This window comes from Durio zibethinus, chromosome 14 (genome assembly GCF_047325235.1).
Source record: "Durio zibethinus cultivar Kanyao isolate XHJ-2024 chromosome 14, ASM4732523v1, whole genome shotgun sequence".
Taxonomy (NCBI): Eukaryota; Viridiplantae; Streptophyta; class Magnoliopsida; order Malvales; family Malvaceae; genus Durio; species Durio zibethinus.
In genome coordinates this window covers 12,177,766-12,199,305 of record NC_143175.1, presented here as the reverse complement: position 1 = coordinate 12,199,305, position 21,540 = coordinate 12,177,766, and the positions used below count along the sequence as shown (strand labels likewise).

At 25.6% G+C, this 21,540-nt stretch overlaps 1 protein-coding gene across 3 annotated transcripts; it reads left to right on the top strand.

Moving 5' to 3' along the window:
- The first annotated feature begins 15,675 nt into the window (after positions 1-15,675).
- Positions 15,676-18,126, top strand: LOC111295385 (uncharacterized). 3 transcript variants are annotated; one of them, XM_022888849.2, is made up of 5 exons: positions 15,676-15,857; positions 16,177-16,327; positions 16,441-16,557; positions 17,177-17,281; positions 17,709-18,126. In XM_022888849.2, the coding sequence occupies exons 2-5, from the start codon at positions 16,184-16,186 to the stop codon at positions 17,862-17,864; spliced, it is 522 nt and encodes a 173-aa protein (XP_022744584.1). In that variant the 5' UTR covers positions 15,676-15,857; positions 16,177-16,183; the 3' UTR covers positions 17,865-18,126. The 3 variants fall into 3 exon arrangements, with proteins under 3 accessions (XP_022744584.1, XP_022744585.1, XP_022744582.1); XM_022888850.2 differs by having other exon boundaries at positions 15,678-15,857; positions 16,199-16,327; XM_022888847.2 differs by having other exon boundaries at positions 15,679-15,857; positions 16,163-16,327.
- The last annotated feature ends 3,414 nt before the right edge of the window (positions 18,127-21,540 follow it).

Genomic DNA, 21,540 nt, shown 5'->3' with positions numbered 1-21,540 from the left:
GAAAAGAATTTTTGTCAAATGAAAATTTAAATTCATAAACTTCTAAAAGTTTATTGAAAAGAATTTTTGTCAAACTTCAAAAGCTTATAGAAAACTATTTTCATAATACACAATTTTGAGAAATAAAAAATAAAAAAATCTAAAACAATTAACTAAATCAATTAAATTTCATCTTTAAATAGATTGATTAGTTAGAAATTTATGATTTGAGGATTTGATAAAGGGTTGTAAGGTTGAATTTGAGTTGAGTTTGGTTAGGACCAATTGAAGAATGAAGAAAATTAAGAAGAAAGGGTTAAATAGGTGAAAAGGCTATGAATGGAAAGATGAAAAGCTGGGGTGGGGCAAAAAAGTTTATTTTGTATTTTGAATTTTAGATGTATTTAGCATTTAGGTGTAAAGAGTATTTTTTTAGGTATAAATGAAAATTTTCTTTCATTATTCTTATCTAAAGTTTATATTTTTATTGTCTCTAAATAAGTTATTATCTTTTGATTTATATCAAATAAATATTTATTTTGTTTTAAAAAATAAGCATTTTATTTCAATGAAATATTGATTTATGTTAATGGTTTTATTTAAGAATGAATTAAAAGCTAAAGACTTATTTTCAGTACAAATTAAAAATTAAAATTTTATTTGGATATAAACTAAAAGTTAAAATTTTTTAAGTGCAATAAAATATTAAGAAATTATCCAAATAAAAATGATAAAATTCAAGGATTTAAAGTCAAATTATGTCATTTATCATCATATTAATACAAAATTTAAGATTTAATCACTCTAATATGATTCATAAAAAAATGAGATTTCTTACCATTTCAATATGGCAAAGTCAATCTAGTTGATAACATTGATAAAATTAGTTGCCTTACATTTAAGGATGAGGCTATTAACCTAAATGATGTGGCATTGATTATGAATTTTTATTGCATTTTAAAAAAGAAAATGACACTAACATGGATTTTTTATGCCATGTGGCATTCTTGTGAGTTGGGTGGGCCATTTTTCATCCAAGAAAATACCACTTGGTATTTATATTTTATGCATTAATGAGATTAAAAAAAATAAATACTATTGAATTAGAAAAAAAATCACAATTTGTCGGATTTAATCTAAGTTTTGAACTTTTTTTTCTGACCCAACTATCATATCCATTCATTTAGCAAACGGTTACAAAAAAATAACCTTAATAAATAAGGTTTCTGGTTAACATATATAAAACTATTATACAAACCAAACATTCTCTACTCTTATTATAGCGAAGACAGAAACCAATTTCAAATATCAAAATTTAAGGTTCATTGCTTATTGTAACTTCTATCTGTTAAAATATATTATCCCACATCTAAATAAGTATTCAATTGCTTGTAACTTTATATTTAAGTTTGACCTATCCACTTACTATCAATTGATTTTAAGTTAGTTATTTAACATGGTATCAAAGTCAAAAAAAATTTTTATTGTCCTTTCCAAATCTATAACATAGTAAGTTTCTGCCATCTCTGCCTACATGTGATAGGGGTCTGTTAAAGTAAAGAATCACACATCTAGTAAATATCTAATTACTTATAGTCTTATATTCGAATTAAACTCCTTAACTTACTGTTAATTAATTTTAAATTGAATGCTTAACATTGCCACCAAACATAAAAAACTTTAATTATATCTACATCCATAATAGCCAAATTTTCAACTTTTATGAAATAAAATCCAACCATTGCCAAAACACAAATAAAAAATTAATTTTCAAACTTTCCAAAAACCCAAAGTAAAAGAAATATCCTAAAATATTTTTTAAAAAATGATTTCCCTGATCTTGCCCATATCAAACCATTCATTTTCATCTGCATCGACAACCACAATGCTGCTAAAATCTAAGATCAATGGTTAAGGTTGAACCATCCACAACTTTTCTCATTTTGTCACAATTCTATACAAAAAAGGCTATTCCAATTAAGCTTATCCTACTTAAAGCTTAAGTTACAGTAACACAAGCAATAGTAATAACTCTATTGCTTTTATCAACAAACATTAGTGGAATGTTAGGGAAGGGGTAAAGGAAGGAATTTATGGTAGTTTTTTGACGATACAAACAGTAGAAAATGGCAGCAGTGGTGGTGAATGAGTTCTTTTTCCTAAGATTTTGGTTTTATAGCTTTTATGAGAATTTTAAGAAATTGCAAAGGTGGGAACCTAAATAAAGAGTAGGGGAAGATACGATTGAAGTTTAATGGCCAACAATGGCGGTGATGATAGTAGACCTACGTTTTACTCACGCAAGCTCTTGGGGTTTTTTAAGAGAAAAGGAAGGCATTTTGGAGAAATCAAAATCGTTAAAGTTATTTAAGAGCTCAAAAGGAATAAAATAGTGAAATTTTGGGTAAACTTTCTCGGGCAAACTACAGACGTCAACCATCAAGGTAACATGATAGCCACAATCTGGGTAAAAGGTTGGCTCTGTTGGAATTTTTGGGTTTTACAGAGAATCTCGTAAAAAAAGAGAGAAAAAGAAAAATAAAGTAAAAAAAAATGGCTTTTATTGTGAAACCAAAATAAAAAAAAAATGCATGTGGCATAAAAATCCACATCAACATCATTTTTTTTTTCAAATCAAAGTGAAAGCCATGTCAACGAAGTCTATACCACATTACCTAACAACTATAGCAGTAAATCTAACGGAGAAAATTTAATAGAGTTATTAATTAGATTGACATTGTCAAATTGAAATAATAAGAAAACTTATTTTTTATGAATTATACTAAAAGGATTAAATCTTAAATTTTGAATAAATACAAAGACTAATGATATAATTGAACTTTTATTATTATATTAATCATGTCAACATTACTTACTAAAGAAAATAAAGGTTTAATATCTAAATTTACTCTTAATTTTTATTTGGTGCAAATAAACTTATTATATTTTATTTTACTCTAATTATAATCATAAAATTTTAAAATTATATAAAAAATTTAATTGACTTAATTGGACACTAATTTTCATTATATATGATAGCTAATGTCTACATGTCATATTGACATATAAAATAAAAAGAGTTCTAAATGCACTCTCGTTTTTACTCTATGCACCCTCACTTTTTTAAAAAAATTTTATAAATAAAATTACTTAAATATCTTTCTTATAAGTTTTCAGATATTCACTATTTTTAAAAAATCATAACAATTCTCGAAAATGAATTTATGAGAAATCATAATACTTATTAAAAATATATTTTCAAAAAACCATAACAATTCTCATAAATGCATTTGGAAAAGTGAAATTTTATGAAAAATTACAAAAAAAAAAAGGGAATGTTGTTAAAAATATTTATAAATTAGTATAATGAAAAAATTTATAATTAAAAAATAATAAATTTAAAAACTAATAAAAAATTACTTTTACTACTTTGATTTAGAGTTAACATTTCAAAGGGTAGGAAAAAAATCACTCTTGCTATATCATCAGCCCTATAAGAATTTGAAAATCAATGGAAAAGGGTGTTAAAAGAATTAGAACTAATTCAAAGTTGAAGATTTTCTTGATTAGCATTGTATGCTTATGAATAAAAAGACAGTAATACTATTGATACTAGATAATTTTATCAAAATCTAATAAGCTAATTGGAGAAACAAGTCATGATAATAGATAGAGATATTTCTTCAAGAAGTTTAGTTTAATTAAAACTATTATATATTTTAATAATTGATAAAAATATTTATTATTCTTTTTCTAATAGTAACATTTTTATTACAATTATTTATAAATGATTTTAGTAAAATTTATTTTTTTGTAATTTTTCATAAAATTTCACTTGTCAATCTCAAAAAATATTTTCAAAAAATGTTATGATTTCTCGAAAATACATTTCTGAAAAGTATTATGGTTTTTGAAAAACAAATTTTTCAAAAATTATAAAAATTATAAAAAATATTTTAATAATTTCACTTATAAAAAATATTTTAAAAAATTATATATAAAACAAAAATGATGGCACAAATAGAATTCCCCATAAAATAAAATAAACATGAACTGCTTATATATAAAACATAAGGTGTGAAAATACCATATATTTGTTATTTCTTTCAATATAATCTTCTTTCTCTTTCCAGTTCTTCAAACTTTAAGAATAGTCACCTATATCTAGGTTACGACCATTCACCCCCGTGTCCCTCCCTCTTGATTGGTTCATGATGCAAATTCAAAATGCTAACAAAAAGTCAAACCACTTAAAACTAAACCTTTAAAATCCTTAATAACTGAAGAAATTCTTAATAATATTCAAACAACATCACGACTAAGGATGGTAAACCTATTTGAAATGGTTGGGTTTTAATTTAACTCTATAAAATTAATATTTTTAAAATTAATTATTAGGTTGAATTGATTTTTTTTTTTAAATTGGAGTTGAATTTTAAGTAAATCTATCTTGTTCCGACTTAGTATATGTAAATATTTTTAATTATTTATATAAATTTATATTTATATATATAATATTAATAAAATTATTATTTAATACTTTAATTTAAAATATTAACTTAATAAAAATATTATATTTTTATATAATTAAGTTGTAATTTATACTAAAAAATAATATTTTATGAATATTATATTAAATTAAAATTATTAAATTAATTTTGGATCAAGTTCGATTGCAATTTTATATATTTGCTGGTCGGGTATAAAAAAAATAATGTTTTGATGTCGAAGTCAAAATTGGGTGTAAATTTTATGAAGTCAAATTGAAGTTGGGCAAACAAAAACCACATAAAATTGAGATTAGATTTTGAGGGAAAAATGAAATTTTTTTCACATTTGCCTGCACTTAATTACATTTTCGGATTACATTATCCTTTCTAGTCTCCTAAAATTACAAAATAAATATGATTTTTGTTATTTATAGTTTCAACAATGATTGCATTTTTAAGATAAAAATGTAATGGATGTTACAATTATATTTTTAGAATTTCATAATTTCAACAAGAGTTGTATTTTTTACATAAAAATATAATAGATGTTGAAATTATATTTTCAAAATTCTATAGTTTCAACAAGAACTACGTTTTTAAAATAAAAATGTAGTCCTTATTAAAAATATATTATGAAAAAATTTTATAGTTTTAACAAAGACCACATTTTAAAAATAAAAATGTAGTCTGCGCATTTTCTTTACGTAGAGACAATCAATATTAAGATAGTAATTAGGCTTCATGCAACTTAACAAAATATATATACAAGTATTTTGAAAATATTTATTTACACAAATATTATTTGATATATAAAAATAATTTTAGTAATTTCTAATTTTTATTAATTTCACAAAAAATATTAGAAAATATGTACACTTTAAATAAATAAATAAACAAGTAATTTAAATATAACTATATGTCACATGTTATTTCTATATATTTATAAGTGTCACGTATTATTTATATGTAATTAAGGACAATATAATAAAAGACTTAATTAGGTAAACTTACTTTCCTCTAATCAAATATATAAATCTTACATTCTTAAAAGGTTAATAAAACACAAGAATCACCCATTTCCCCAATTCTACAAGTTTCCCTAAAATCACTTTTCTTTTCAAAATTTTAGAATTCATGAATCAAGCGCCCTTTTAAGAGTTTTTGGATTGATTTTTTGAAAAATCTAAGTGGATAGAAGCATAGAGGAGGAAAAGAAAATTTTGAATAGTTTTTTGAAGAATTTAGGTGTTGGTGGCATGATACCAACTGTGACAAGTGTGAATTTTAATCAGAATTTGGAAATTGGTGGTGGCAATTGGATTTTATTTATTTTAAATAAAGGGTTTTTATTTAGAAAGAGGAAAAGAAAGAAAAAAATGAAGTGAAAAACTTTTGGGTTTTATAATGAAGGCAAATCTTTGAGTTTTGAAGAAAAAAATAAAGAAATAAAAAAAATTGACAAAGAAAGGTTGATTGATCTTTTCTTATACCATATAATAAATTTCACATTTATTTTATTTTTTATGTCATCTTGACGAGTGCTTTTAAGTTGTAGTAATAGTTATTTTAAATAATTTGTAACAATAGTTAGTGTTAAGAGCCTTTATTATTATTTTTATTATTTTTACATTGGAGGCTATAGTTTGGGATAAGAAAAGAAATAGTAAATACTAATATATAAATCATAAACTTGTTGGATATCACATCTCAAGATAATTTATGAACCAACTTAGTTAAGATATGAGTTCACTTTTTTATAATTGTAAAAATTTAATTTATATTTACTATAAAATGAAAGATTAAGAGTTTATTTCCATTTAATAAAATAAAACGTGAAGAGCCTAATTTCATTTTGCAAAAGCAAAGGTAAATATTACATTAATACTAAAATTAGGTCCCATTATATTGGGATAGATTTTCTTGTTAAAAATTGTAAATGTTTTGAATATATTATAACTATTTTAATATAAAAATAATAAAAAATAAAACAAACAAAAATATATAAAAGTATTAAAATTAAAATATACATAATATTTCATATATTGCGATTATATTTTTTGTTAAATTTTTTTACTATGTTATGAATGTTGTATTTTAAAAAAAAAAACAATTATGACCAAATATATGATATTTCAATTTATTATAGATTATAATTTAAAAAAAATTAAAACAAAAGAAAAAATAAAAAGTAATTTAATTTTAAATTGTTATTTTTATGCTTTTTATTTAAATTTATCATTATTATTATATTATTATTTTTATTTTATTTTATTATAAATAATAAATGATAAAAACTTAAAACTCATAAAAAACAATTACCTCACAGCTCAAAACCTTATACCTTAATGCTTCATAATTCAAATACCTCGTAACCCAAAACCTCATAGCTATAACTATATATAATATCAGTCTCCATTTGATAAGAGATTCACAGCTCATCAATGTCATAAAAAAATGCTTAGCTAATTTTGGAATTAAACATTTTTCGGAAGCTTCTTGAAGACAAATCAAATCTAGCTTCTTGAACACAAACTAGAAAACCTAAGTCCAAAGGTAAACCTTTTTTGAAAAAGAATTCATCAATTTCTCATCAACCAAACAGAATTGTCGACTCTCTTAAAAACCCTAATTTTTTTTTTCTAAATTAGAGAGACATGAAGGAGAAAGAGGGGGAATAGAGATTGACAAAGTTAGAAAGAGAGTTTTTTTTTTTATTTAATGAAGGATGTCTATGGCAGTGTACGAAAGCAAGATATCATTGTTCAAGGATATCCTGTCATCACCATCAGCTTTTGTCTCTAAGAAGTTCAAGCGCTACTCACCTTTATCTCCTTCATTTATTTGTTTCACTCTGTCACTGTTTACATGCAACTTTGTTCTCAGTGTTCATTCCTATTTATTCTACATGCAGGGTATGACATATTTAGAGTATAATTTTTGTTTGGGTATGTGTTGTTTTGTCTTTTCAATTAATTATTTCTATTTTCATACATTAATTTCTTTGCTAGTGTTCATGAAAGTATTTCTTTACATGTGGTGATGGGGTTTTTCTACTTTTGTTTCATGTTTTGTTTTTATAAATATTATATCTCCAAATTTCACAAGATTCCGCCTTTAACCACAAGAGGAGTAGCAATGTTGGGCAAAGGTAAAGATGATTAAAAGACGAGACCTAAGTTGGTGGATGTGAGATGTGTTCAATATCATTGTTTCTTACAAGGTGTAAAATTTGGTTATAGCTAAAAATATGGGTTTAAAGCCAAGATTCTTGTAAAATCAGGGCATAACCTATGTATTTCACGAATTTATGTTTATGTAGGAATTTGTTTTAAGTTTTTATAATGATGATAATTTTATAAGTAACCTTTTCATAGATTCTAATAGGTAATTTTTTATGTTTTATCTTTTTTAAGAAGTATTGATTTTTAAGTTTGATATTTAAATTTTTGGGTACCCATTTGACTGCATTTTGTTATTTTGAATTCAAAGGTTATTGATATTTACAGTTTTCCACTTAACTGAATCTTGATTTAGAATAGTCCTTATTGTTCTTATTTGTGGGATTTATGTGATTTTTATGTTTGTTACCTTACTGTAATATAGGTTGCTTATGCCTTGGGTCAATTGCAAAATAAAGCTATTTCAGCTGCACTTAGCAATATACTCAAGATTGTGAATAAGCACCTAATGATTAGGCATAAAACTTCTAAAGCTCTTGATTCTATTGTAGGTAAGATTATGTGTCTATTATATTTATTTAATTACCATAAAGTTTATTGTCTGTTGGTAGATTGTAGTATAACTTATATTATTCTGTTAGAATAGTAAAGAGATCATAAGCCTAGCCATATATTAAAGTTTAAGTTTCATATACTTTCTCTAATCCTAACAAAAAAAAGATACACTTGAAATACATTTACTATATAAAAATTTTAATATATAAAATGATTATTAGATAATAAAAAAATTATCTATAAGTATATATAATGACTATCCCCTTTAAGTTTTAACATTGATAGGTGAGCAATGCCATTAAAAAAAGATTGCTAGGTTAATTTGGGAATACGTGTTGTTTTAAGCTTAAGTTTGGTAATTTCGCTTCTGTTTTTATTTATTTTCAGACTTTTGTTCTCTTTCTATCTATGCGTTCACTTTGTCTCTACTTTTCTTTGTTTGGTTCCTCTAGGTATGTTTCTTTTTTTTCTCATTTTTTTCTTTTTTTGGGGGTCTGTTTGTTCTTTTCTTCTCATGTTTCTACTTTTTATTTTTTTAGGTTTTTTTTCAATGGTAAATTTAAAACTATTGAATCGATAATTTGAGTTGTTGTTCAGTTTATTATTTTAATTTTTCATGGATTATTTTGGTTCATATTTTTTTGATTTGTGGGTTTTATTTTTGAGTTTTAATTTTTTTTTTGTATATGTTTTTTTTTTTGTTAAGTGGTGTTTTTTTTTTAAAAAATTTGGATTAGTAATCAAACGTGATTTTTTGATAGAAAGTCAGTTTTTATTTTATTTTAATGTTTTTTCCTTCATTTTTTATGTTTTTTGGTGGATGAAGAAATTTTGAATGTTTTAACTGTTAATTTAAGTTATTTCCACATATGGATGTTTGGTTGTGTTAACTATAACTGTAGGTTATTTTTCATTGGATTGCTTATTTTGGTTAGTATGATCTTGGATGATTCGCCATTATTGGCTCAAACATTAGTGGGTTTTGAAAAGAGTTCTTGACATAGAGGATAAAACATTTATAGCTTCATGATAGATTGTGGCTGAAGATCTTTCTCGGATGGTAATTCTCCATCATTATCTTATTGGTTTTGGTTTAGATTTAAAGGGAAATGGCAATTTGATGTCAATTTTGTTGTCTCTTATTCCACTGGCTAAATGACTCTCATAGGATAACCTTAACTTTTTGCTCAACCTTCTTTTTTCTATTGTCACTGTCTTAAGTATTGACCAAACCATTATGGTAATACGCCTTATGGAATGGCTTTTATATTATGGTTGTTTCAATTTGTGTATCAATCTTGAGATATTATTTTGGGGTTCTTACTCCTTTGATAAGTGTGCCTTTATGGTATTCAATTTTCGTGAGCTTACTCACTTTTTGCCTTAGCCTATTGTAATATGTAGAAGATGCTATAGCTTATCAGTTGTGTTCCTTGGGGTTGTGATTGGTGTTGTCTTTGTACAATCAAGGTATCTCTTGGTATCAATGTTTTTGTGTTCATACTCCATATAAGGCCTTTCGCATGGTATTCTCTTTTCTTAAATCTAAATGTATTTTTGTTTTCTTTTTCAAAACAAATATTTTTCTTGAGAAGTTTTTTTATTTAATTACATCTTATTATTTTGCATCAGATGAGTGTTGTTGATGGGTTTAAAAATTTTCTTATATTTTGAAGCCTCGATTTAATAAAAGGAAAATGGATTGGCGCTTATGATGATAACACTCTTCAGGTTTTTTATCATAACTTTGAGCTTTCTTTTGGTGTTTGTTTTCATGTTTTACTTAAATCTTTTTCAATTGTGATTACATGTTAACATTCCTTTAACTGGGAAAATTATGGTAAATGTTTCCTTCATGGGTAAACGGAAGACAAATAATCCCATTTCTTATACATATGATGCTTTTAATTGTATCAAACAAATGCTTCCAATTCCTCTTCACTTCTTTTGCTTATTTGCTATCATTTTTTTTTATTAAATTCATTATTGTCGCATCATATTGAAGAACCAATATGATTTACATAGTATGCCTTTGCTCTCTTTTTTAAAAATTTTCAAAGCATTTTATTTTATTTTTATTTTTCAAAGTCTTCCAAAGATTTTTTAAGGGCTTTTTTTCTAAGGTTGACAAATTAAATAAAAAATTAATGGTTGAGTTATTTAATAAAAAAGCTTAACTTTGCTCTGCTAGTTTGAGAATCTTTTTGAAGATGTGTGATTGATTAATTTTCTATTTAAGTTCATGGCATGATTATTGTTTTCTGAGTAGATATCGAATAAATGAGTAATTGAAACATTAGAGAATGAAAGGCTAATTCTAGATCTTAGGATTGGTGATATTTTAGAGATTAAATTAGTAATTCGCATTGCTTATTCTGCCTACTGTATCTTTTTTTTTTATGATTTAGTTGTTATTTTTATATTTTTTTATGTGGTTGAATTGTAAGAAGTTCCTAAATATAGATTTAGGCTATCTATATACAAAGGTATAGTCATATTAAAGCAAAATGCTAATATCCATAGCACAATTTGAATTCGAGGAATTATTACTGCCAATAGAGTTGAGATTGTATTCCCTATGCAAGTATTTCTTTTATTATAATGCCTAATTGTAATGATGACCATAAAACCATTTTCTTCATTTGGATTGAGCATAATGGTGGTTCAATTATTCTGCCTAATTAACTAACTAATGTATAATCTTAAATTTGAGAAAGAGAAATTAGGAAGCCAGATTTGTACATAATTTTCTTGAATTATAAAATTCTTGAAAATAAACAAGAATATAGAATGATTGCAAAATTGAAATCTTAATGACATACATGCTTATTAATTTTTATTGTAGTGACTTTTATGTAGTGTTTGGTATGATTCATTGTAGTCCCAAATTTTTTTATGATATTAAGATGATTGACCTTTTGTATCATATATGAAACTTACATTTGTTGTTACATATACCATGTCTATTACTATGATGATTTTACTTAAACTTTCATTTTTTTTTATTGTTGTTGCTGGTTTGATTGTCGGTGGGCACTGACAACTGCTTATTCGCCTTTTGAGGATTAAAAGTGAAATGAAAGGAGATGGTAAGCAACAAAAGGCATAACAACACCTTCAAAACAATCGTAGTCTTTTCACGTTTAATATGCAAGTAAAAGAATTTCTATTTAAACTTCTTTACATTTTATATATCTTATATTAATAATTCCAAAAATATGAAATCCATATCTTTAGATCGATTTTTAAGTTAAAGAAATGTGTTTAAATTTTGATTGTAATTGTTTTAAATAAGCATTTTATCCTTTTTTTTTTTTGCATTGAATATTCAATGTTTATTAATTGTTTAGTTTTTATGTTTTTATATTAAAATGGTTAATTTTAGAATTGGTTTTAATTTGCATTATTGAATTATTGTTCACCTGCGTAGAAATAACATCATTTGCGTAATGCAATAAAGTTGCAGGTTTGGTTTTTCTTTTATTATCTTTTGAGTTGATTCATTTTTTTTTATCATGTGCTTGAAATATTTAATAGTTCAAAGAATATCAATGATCACAAATCAAAAGGAGGCAAGGTATAATTTTTTATTTCTTTTCATATTTTGCCCACACTTTAACCTGTTTTCCATCCATTAGATCAAAATTAGATTGGCTTCCTTTTATTTTTGAACAGAGACGAGTATCATAAACGGTGAATATGTCTTTTTTTTTTATTTTCCATTTAATGGAGTCCTAAGAATTTGTGGTCATTTTTGTTTTTTAGAATCGTAGGTGTTTTAAGACGGACAATGCTATTAGGATGGTAGAAGGGTTGAGAGATTTTAGAAGGAAGAAATGTATAGGTTGATGGATATGGTTAGCTTCTTTAAGATTTGGAAGGTTGGCTTTTATCACCAATTTTAGGAAACTTCAATGTATTCCTCAAGCTAAAACTTGAGGATACCTTTGTGTTTGTTTCTTACAAGTAAAATCATCTTCTTATTGATTCAATTTTTACGCATTTCTTTTCATATTTTCATGATTGATTTTGCTAAGATTAAGGTGATTAAGGAAGTTAAGGGGTTTATAGATTTAGGATTGAAAGAAGCTAAATATTTGGTGGAAAAAGTGGCTACTTTGTTAAAGAAATGGGTTACTAAAAAGAAAGCTAAGAAGAGGAATGACCTATTTGTAATTTTGGGAAATATGCACTAGAAAAACGTGATGAAGAATTTAAGTAGGAAGAGTGTTGGTAATTCAAGTCAAAGAGTTCAACAGGGAAAGGGTTGTGTTGAAAACCGTAAGAAACCTATGAGAAAAAGGGATAATTTAAGGAGGAAAACTCTAATTCCAGCATGGATTCTAACTTAAAAAGCTCTAATTTTGTCTTTGTGTGTGGTCCATTTTCAATGACAAGTAATGGAAAGTAAAGTGGAAAGGCCATGGATTATGATGGGGAAAATAGTGATTAAACTCATAAAAGTGAACACCAAATCAGTGAGGACATTTAAACTACTTATAGGAAAAAAAATTTTGGTGAAATTGAAGAACTTACACCAGATGATTTAGTTGCATATTTATTTTAGGAGGCTAAGGTCAAAAAACAAAAATTAGAATCATTAGCCTTCACTAGATCAAAACTTATTGGTCAAGTCTATTTTTGGCCATCAATATATCTAGAAAGCCTTTAAAAATAATGTGTGATATCATTTTAATAACTTTGATAAACCTTTCTCATGGTTTTCTAATATCTTGTTATTACTCATAAGTACTACATTATATATCCCCCAAATCCAGCTTGATAATTGTACTCCACTCTTAATTTATCCATATTTTAGTTAGTTTATTTATTTAACAATCCTTAGAAATATTTCTGTAAGTACTTATTTAAAGTTAATGATAACTATGTTTTTCTTTGTTTCAGACTTGGGACAAAGATTAAAAAATCTTTCTGAAAAAGAAATCCAAGGTCTGAAGCAAATGTTTGCAAACATTGACATTGAATAGTGGCATGATCACCTATAATGAACTTAAGACTAGATTAGCTCGATTTGTATCAAAACTCATAGAGGTTGAAGTTCAACAGTTGATGGAAGCTGTAAGATACTATTTAAATTTATAATATCTAGATCTTATTTAGTTTATATCATGCATACTAACCTCGATTTTTTTTTAGTATTATGTTGCAGGTTGATATAGATGGAAATGATACTATTGACGACATTAAATTTATCATAGCCACAATGTGTAGACATAGGTTTGAAAGAGATAAACACCTAGACAAAAGCTTTTTGACATTTTGTTAAGGAAAACACCATGTGAGTTTCTCTGTCTTAACACTGAAGATAATTATACTATTCTTTTTCTGTGTAATTCTCCATAACTAGAGTTGGCAAAACATCATACTTGATATTTTCTTGGTATATTGAGTTTTGCTTTAGTTTGGTGGATATAAACATGTTATAGCATTTTAGTATGGTTCTATTATGTTAGTACTGTTATTCATGCATCATGTATGCATTCTATTTTGTTATTTTATTATAACAACCAAATATGCATTCTATTCAATTTATGAATAACAAAAAAAAAAAAAAAGACTTATTTTACTATAACAATGAAAAAGTATTTAGTCCCGTCACAACACATGGGCACGCTGGATACCAATTAAAATCAAAAGTCATCAACTCAAATATCTCATAACTCAAAATCTCACATCCCAAAGCCATCAAATTGAAAAAAAAAAAAAAAGCTATTAAAATTAAAAGATCAAATTATACAAAAGATGCCTATACTTTGTCAAAATTAAAAATTTAGTCTCTGTAATTTAATAAATTTGGTCCAATAACTAACTTTGTCAAATTTTTATTGTTAAAAATATTGACTTGGCTTTGACTTAGTGTGTGTGTCTACTTTACTGGCATGACAACTTAGATAGAAAAAATCAATTATTAAATTATGCAAATGGTCTCTGTACTCACACGAAATTTGAAATTTAATCCCTTTGGTATAATTTTATAAAAATTTCATCCTTTTACAATTTGAAATTAATAATGTTGGTACAATTACTAATAAAAATCATATTTTATACTTTTTTTAAAAATCATATTTTATTTTTAAAAAAAATCAAAATTCAAATTTTTAGAAAATTTTTTATATATTTAAAATATTAATTTAATATTTTTTAAATATTTTAATTTTTTAGAATAATATATATTTAAAATTTTAAAATTAGATTTTAATTTTCAAAATTCAAAAATTTTAATTTTTTTATAGAACTTTTCTAGTTTTTTTTTAAATGTTAAATGTACTTTTTTCAATATTTTACTTTTTCAAAAAAAATCATTTTTTTAATTTTATTTTTTCAAATTTTAACATTTTACTTAATCAAAATATTTAATATTTTTTTTCAACTTTTTGGACTTTTTATAAAATTTTCTATATTTTTATGTTTTTTAGAAATTATCTATATTTTTTAATATTTAAATAAAAAATAAATAAATTATACACAAGACACATTTGTTTTGCTTTGGTTTATTTGAGGTGAAAGAATAAAAGAATGAGAAATAGCAAAACATGAAAAGTTTTTTATTCTAGTTTATTATTTTCTTAAATAAGATTAAAAAAATGTAAAATATTTTTAAATTTTATACTTTCTTTTTAAAAACATAAAATATTATAAAAATTTTCTAAAAAAATAAAAATTAAAGTATAAAATATTTTATAAAAAATTAAAAATAATAAAATTAAGTTTTTTGTTTGAATAAAATTGTTAAATGTTGAAAAAAAAAAACAAAAAATTTTGAAAAATGAAATTAAAAATATTAAAAATATTGAAAAAAATAAATTTAATATTTTTAAAAAATCTAAAAAAATTATAAAAATTTTGAAATATTGAAATTTTATATTAAAAAATTAAAATTTAAATGTCATGTGAGTATAGGAATTAAATTTTAAATTTCAGATGAGTAGATAAATCATTTATATAGTTTAATAATTGATTTAATTTATCCAAATTACCATATCAATAAAATCAATGCAATGTCAATAAAGTCTATGTCATCAAATCAAAAATCATATCAATATTTTTAATGATAAAAAATTAATAAATTTATTAATTGAACTAAAATTATCAAATTAAAATTATATAAAAATAAAATTATTTAAATTACAATATAAAATTTAAATTTTAGCAGAGTAAACTTTCTGTATAATTTAATCAAATTAAAAATTGTAACAATCTCAAATTCAATATTCTCCTCCAATTGATTTAATAGAGATAAAAAATAATGAAAAATTATCAAATATATTAATAGTAAAATTTTTAATTTCATAAATAAAATTAAGATGATAATATATATCTTCATCATATATTTAAAAAATAAAAAAATTAATTAAAAAAAATATGTCATTATCTCAACTCATGAGTAAAAGATTTCAGTATCAAATAATTCTAAAAATGAAAGTATCTTATTGATTCCAATATTAAGTAAAAAATATAAAAATAAAAAGTGGAGGAGAAATTAGAGAGCAGAGAAGACGTGGGCTGCTGTCATAGGTCCTGTACCTTTCCACTCAAAAGAAAAAAAAACCTAACGCAGCTGAGCTCCACCCCTCGCTCTTCGCCGGCGGGTCATTTTCCCTCCCCACGCCCTACTTTCCGACGCCACACTCAGGTAATGGTTTTAGCTCTCTCGCATCTGTATCGCCTTCGTTTCCCTCTTGCTTTTCCTTTCAGTTTTTTTGGGTTAGATTTTCCTGAACAATTAACCATTAAAAATTTAAATTTTGTATACACGTAAATGCATGATTGTACTTTTATATGTTGCAATTTTGTTCAATTTCAATTGATCAAAATTCTGATTATGAGCTTATCACTTAAAGATAGGTTTGAATTTGGTAGATTAATGGAGATACGTTAAAGCATTTGAAATATTTGTGGTTATTTTAGTTTTCTAAAATCTTTGTATTTATGTGGAAGAAATCTTGAAATAGGAATTGAATGGCTTATATCCAGCGTGGCAGAAATGCCCTCAGGCGAATTATCAAAGACACCAATGCTCAGAATCATGATCGTTTGATGCAACCTCTCTTGTATGCCTGTCAAGGAGTTAGATATAGGAAGTTGGAAGTCATTCTTACAACGGTGAATACTTAATACTTCCAATCCATAAATCGTATAATTGTTTCGTTGCAATTTCCTTTTATATATATAGAAAAATTTATTATTCCTTTTTTGCTTACCCTCTATGTGTTTAGAGCATTGAGAAGCTCGGCAAAGCTGCTCCCGGTTATTTTCGCAACCACCTGATGCCAAAATTGCTTGCGGTCCCTAATATTGATAAGTTTGCTTATCTCAGTAGGGAGCAGCGTAAGGTCACTTTCTTCGTTGTTTTGTTGACTCTATCCACTTTTGAGTCCGTTCTATGTTTGGTGCTTGGAACTTTATAAAAGAAGTTTGTCAGTTGATATTGATAAGAATTAAATTCTCATCTTAACACACACACCAATTTGCTCTCCCTTAAACACACACATCTATATGCATACCGAAGTCTTAGATAAATCTTTTGTTATGACACATTCTAGGAAAATTGAGATTGTCATAAGGTAGAATGTTTTCATATCGCTACTGGTTTTTACTTAGGTTTTGCTGGTTATGATTTAAGTAATGCCATTTCTTAAATGTGTATCATCAGCTATTACAGCCTTAAGGAGGAAATACGTCCCCTAATGCAATTATATCCGTTCTCGGTTACTCTCACACTCTTTCACTCTTTTTTGAGGATTCATATGTTGCTTATGGATATTAGATATTGATGCAGTAAAAATGCATTCTTTATTTTAGATAATTATGCATATTCTGCTTTTCTAGTTTGTCAATTTAAGTTACCATTGTGAAATCTTGATTCACTGGAGTTACTTCTGAAATGGGGGATATCAACAGTTTACATTTTCAGTTTAATGATAACTTACCAGTGTTCTACTTGTGCATCAGATTTATCAACCTGAGGAAGAGGAGGTTCAAGTAGTCACAAAGAAAGTGGAAGATAACACAAAAGAATATGAAAAGGCAGCAAATCGTCTAGTTAATGCCTGGCTGGTTAGTTCCCTCTGTATAAAGCCCTTAATCTATGAGCCTTTTTTTAGGTTTAAATGTCTGCTATTGCCCCACCCCCCCCCCCCACCCCCCCCTCCAACACACAAGAGTCCCAGTAAAAATGTGATTTAGAAAGAAAAAAAAAGTTTGGTGGAACAAGGTCAAGGGGTGGGGGACTGAAACATTGGACCTAGACCCTCTACTGGTGGTTTAACAAAGGTACTAAGCATATGTTGTTAAACAATGGTGTTAAGAATTTGAATTGGGACTTGCTTAAATTCCGAAAGATGCTAGAAAGTGATAATTGATTCAACTTGTTATTGGTGAACAATTATCTTTTAAAAAATTTGTTGAAGTTCAGAAATAATAATTGCATTTATGTTGGCTTTTTGTTTGGATGTAGTGCATAACTTGTATTGCCATTTTATAGGTATTGAGGAGATTCATCAATGTTGAAAAGTTTCGAGCTCGTGCTACCAAAGATGATCCGATTGAATCGCGTTCACCTGTGACAAAAGATGAACTTATTACTGAGGTATGGCTGTGTTCTTTATTGCTAGTAATAGTTTCTCTCACATCTTTATAATACAATTTGCTTGTGTTATATCTGGTATTGGTGTTGTATATCTGCTCTTGTTTTTGCAAAAGGAAAAACAAGTGCTCTTATAATTTGCAAAGAGAGAGATATGTCTATAGAAGGTCTCTAAGATAAGAATATTTTTATGTGAAGTTTGTTTTTAAATTTGTTGGAGGTGTGGCTTTTTTTTTTTTTTTTTAATGAGCTACCTATAAATGTTTGAGATGTGGATTTGGGACATTATATTTATATATTTTTTTATTTCGATGTACTCCATTGTTTTTTATTACTATAACCAAAATAATGGACTTGAAGTTTTTTGGACTTTTGGCAATAAAACATTATTTGTGAGGTAATATAATTTCGAGTCTATTTAAATTTTATGTGTTTTAACTTTCATGTATTTTCTTTTTGGATTTTATTCTTAAGTTTTTTAATAAACACGTGATTAACAAATTCTACTTGCCTTCTTCAAGCAAATAGATTTTACCCAGTTGATTTTTTTTAGCCAAATAACCCCAATATCTTGCAGACAAATCCTTATCAAAATTGAAAACTCAAAAACCCGTATTATGGGAATATACCATGCCTCAATAACAGATTTTTTCTAAACTTAAAACGAAACCTCAGTTTTATCAGACCATGAAAACTTAGTTTTTATCAAACCATAAAAACTCAGTTTTATTAAACCACAACCCACAAAGAAACACCAACCTAAATTACTAAAGCCAACTTTTTCTTGAAAGTTAAAACCTCAAAGAGACCTGCTTTAAATCCAAAGACAAAAGAAAAGGGTTTAGTGGGAGGCTCGGGTAAGAGTTTTTTTTTAGGTAAGACAGTTTTTCTTTTTGTTTAGTGGTGTAGGACGGGAAGGTAAGAGAAAGGGAGAAGAAGAAAAACGGCACCACCAGAAGTGACACTGCCAGTGGCGGCAAGAGAAGTTTGGAGCACTTTGAAATTGTGAAAAGAAAGGAAAGGTGGAGGAGATAAACTTATTGAAAAGCAGGACCGTTTGGAGCAAGGAAGGTGGGATTTTCTGGGGATTGAAATAGCGGGTCTTCTTTGTAGATCTAGGCATTTTCAAGTGTTTGTTGGAAAATCCATGCAGATAACATGAATAAGAGGACCAAGACGGACCAGTGAATGAATTTTGGGCTCATTCCGACAACGAAGATCGACGATCGACGCTGGATGACGGCGGCTACAGTGCTGGCCAGTTGTCAATTTCTGGGTTTATGAGATGCCGTTGGTTTTGGTGAGAGAGCAAGTGAAAAATGAAAGATTTGAGAAATTTTTTATTTTATAGTAAGAATTTAATTTAATAAAAAAATTAAAATCAAACTTTCGGGTCATATTTAAAGTATTTTTAATTAATAAAAAATAAAAATTTATCGATAAAATAGATATTTAATAGCAGGTATAAATCAACACATTAAAAAACATTAAGTTTTATATTGATTTAAATTAGAATTAATATCTTTAATTGACAAAATGTCCAAATATTATATTTTTAATTGAGCATTTATTTTAAAAAATAATTAAGTAGTGTTTCATGTGTTACTGCGGTTCAATAATAAAAATATATCTATTTTATTAACTTGTGAAATATTAAATTTTTTAAAAATAAATATGAAAATCTATCATGAACAATAAAAAAAATTGAACTAGGTCAAGAATTTTGCATAACTAATAAACAAATTCATAATCAAATTCTTTCAATACCTTTCAATTTATAAGTTAAATCTTTTAATTAATGGGTTTTACAAAAATAAAATATATAAATTAGTCAATATATTTATCAATAAATCATAAGGTTTAAATAAAATAATAAAAAAATATTTACAAATCAACTACTAGTTTTTAAAACAAGTAAAATCTAGATGAAAATTGAAGAATAAAAAATAGGTAATTTTATTTTAAGGTTTTTCATAAAAGCTTTTGAAATATCAATAATACTAAATTGATTGAAAGTAAAATAATTAGATAAAGAATAAAAAGAGATTTCTTCATTTTTAGATTTAATAAATAAAAATTTTCATTTTTTTTCATTTAATGAACGGATTAATTGTGATAATGAGGTGAAAAAATTGATAATTATTAAAATTAAATACTTGTTGATTTGAATATTCTCTTGAATAATTGTAAAGTTCTAATTGTAAGTTAAAAAGTCTAATTGATTTGTAGAGTTATATAATCAAACAAATAAAAAGATTTTTTTAAAATTAAAAAAAAAGCTTATTTATGAAGTTGATATAAGTTCAAATAAAATTACATTAGATGTGATTGAGACAACGTGGCATGATAATGTGGTTAAATTCTTTTTATTTGTATTTTTTTTTTCCTTACTAACCGATGCCGTTTACTTCTCCCTGTGAAAGCCCAAAATTTTTTTTCCCTTCTCTTTCTCTACCATATCTGCAAAATCTAACCTATAAAAATAGAAGAGAACATCAATTGGAGGATTTTGGTGAATTTAGGAGGTTATCTAACGCCGACAATAGCGGCCCGACAGACATCCCGTTGTCAGAATCTATAATTAGGGGTGGCGGTCGGCGGTTGTTCTTTCCGAGCCAGCAAACCATACATAAACAAAAGGACAGTGGCAAGATCCTATCAGATTCAGGGGCGTGTGAAATTAAGAGGCTACTAGGCTATTAGTTTTGCACCCTTGATAAAAAATCCCATGCACAACTTCATTCTGGGGCATGGTGATACTAAATGTGATTAATGATAATTGCATCTTAAATGCAACTCTTTTTTCTTACAGGATTACATTTATAAATAAAATTACACTCATAATCCAATAATTTTAAGGTAGAAATAAATACCCTTGATTGTTTTGTTAGACAGGCATTGGATTAATGGACTCACTTTGTTTGTAGTCTTATGATTCTATGCAACTCCACAACCTAACAATTTATGCATATTAAGCACTGATTAACAATGTGCTTGGATTGAAGAGAGAAGAAGGAAAGAAAAATAACATAAAATAAAATAAAAGAGACAAAACTTTTTTTCCCTTGAATAAATATTTAATTTAAAAAAAGAGAAAGAAGTAAAAACCAAATAACTTTTGATTTTTTTTATAAATTCAATTTTTTTAATATCCCAATTTAAAAGAAAAGTTAGAGAAAAGAAAGTTGAAATTTCTTTTTTTATAAAAAACTATTATATCTATATTTTTATTAATATTAAAAATCAAATAAAAAAAACCTAAGCAAATCACATTCGTTTTGTAATTTTTTTAAAAGCATTTTTTTTTTCAAATAAATTTCATATATATCTTTCAATATAAAAATTTTTTATAATTTTTTGATGATTTGATTTTAATGAATAATTAAATATAAATAGATATATTTTTTATATTTATGAGATATCAGATTAATTCAAAATTTATCAATGCATATTTACAAAACATCTTACTGTTTCACTTAATTAAAAATCATTGATATAATAACAATTGTAAAATCAAACAAAATAACAAACATATTATGATTCAAAAATGCTTCATAATCACATAAATTAAAAAATTATAATTGAAAAAAATTATTATAATAAATCATTTTTTTTCTTTCACTTTTTATCCAAACAATAATTGTTAAAATTCTTTTTCTTTCCTTTCTTTTATTAATTTTAATTATAGTTACATATATCATTTTCTTTCTTTTAAAAAACTTTTTTTTTC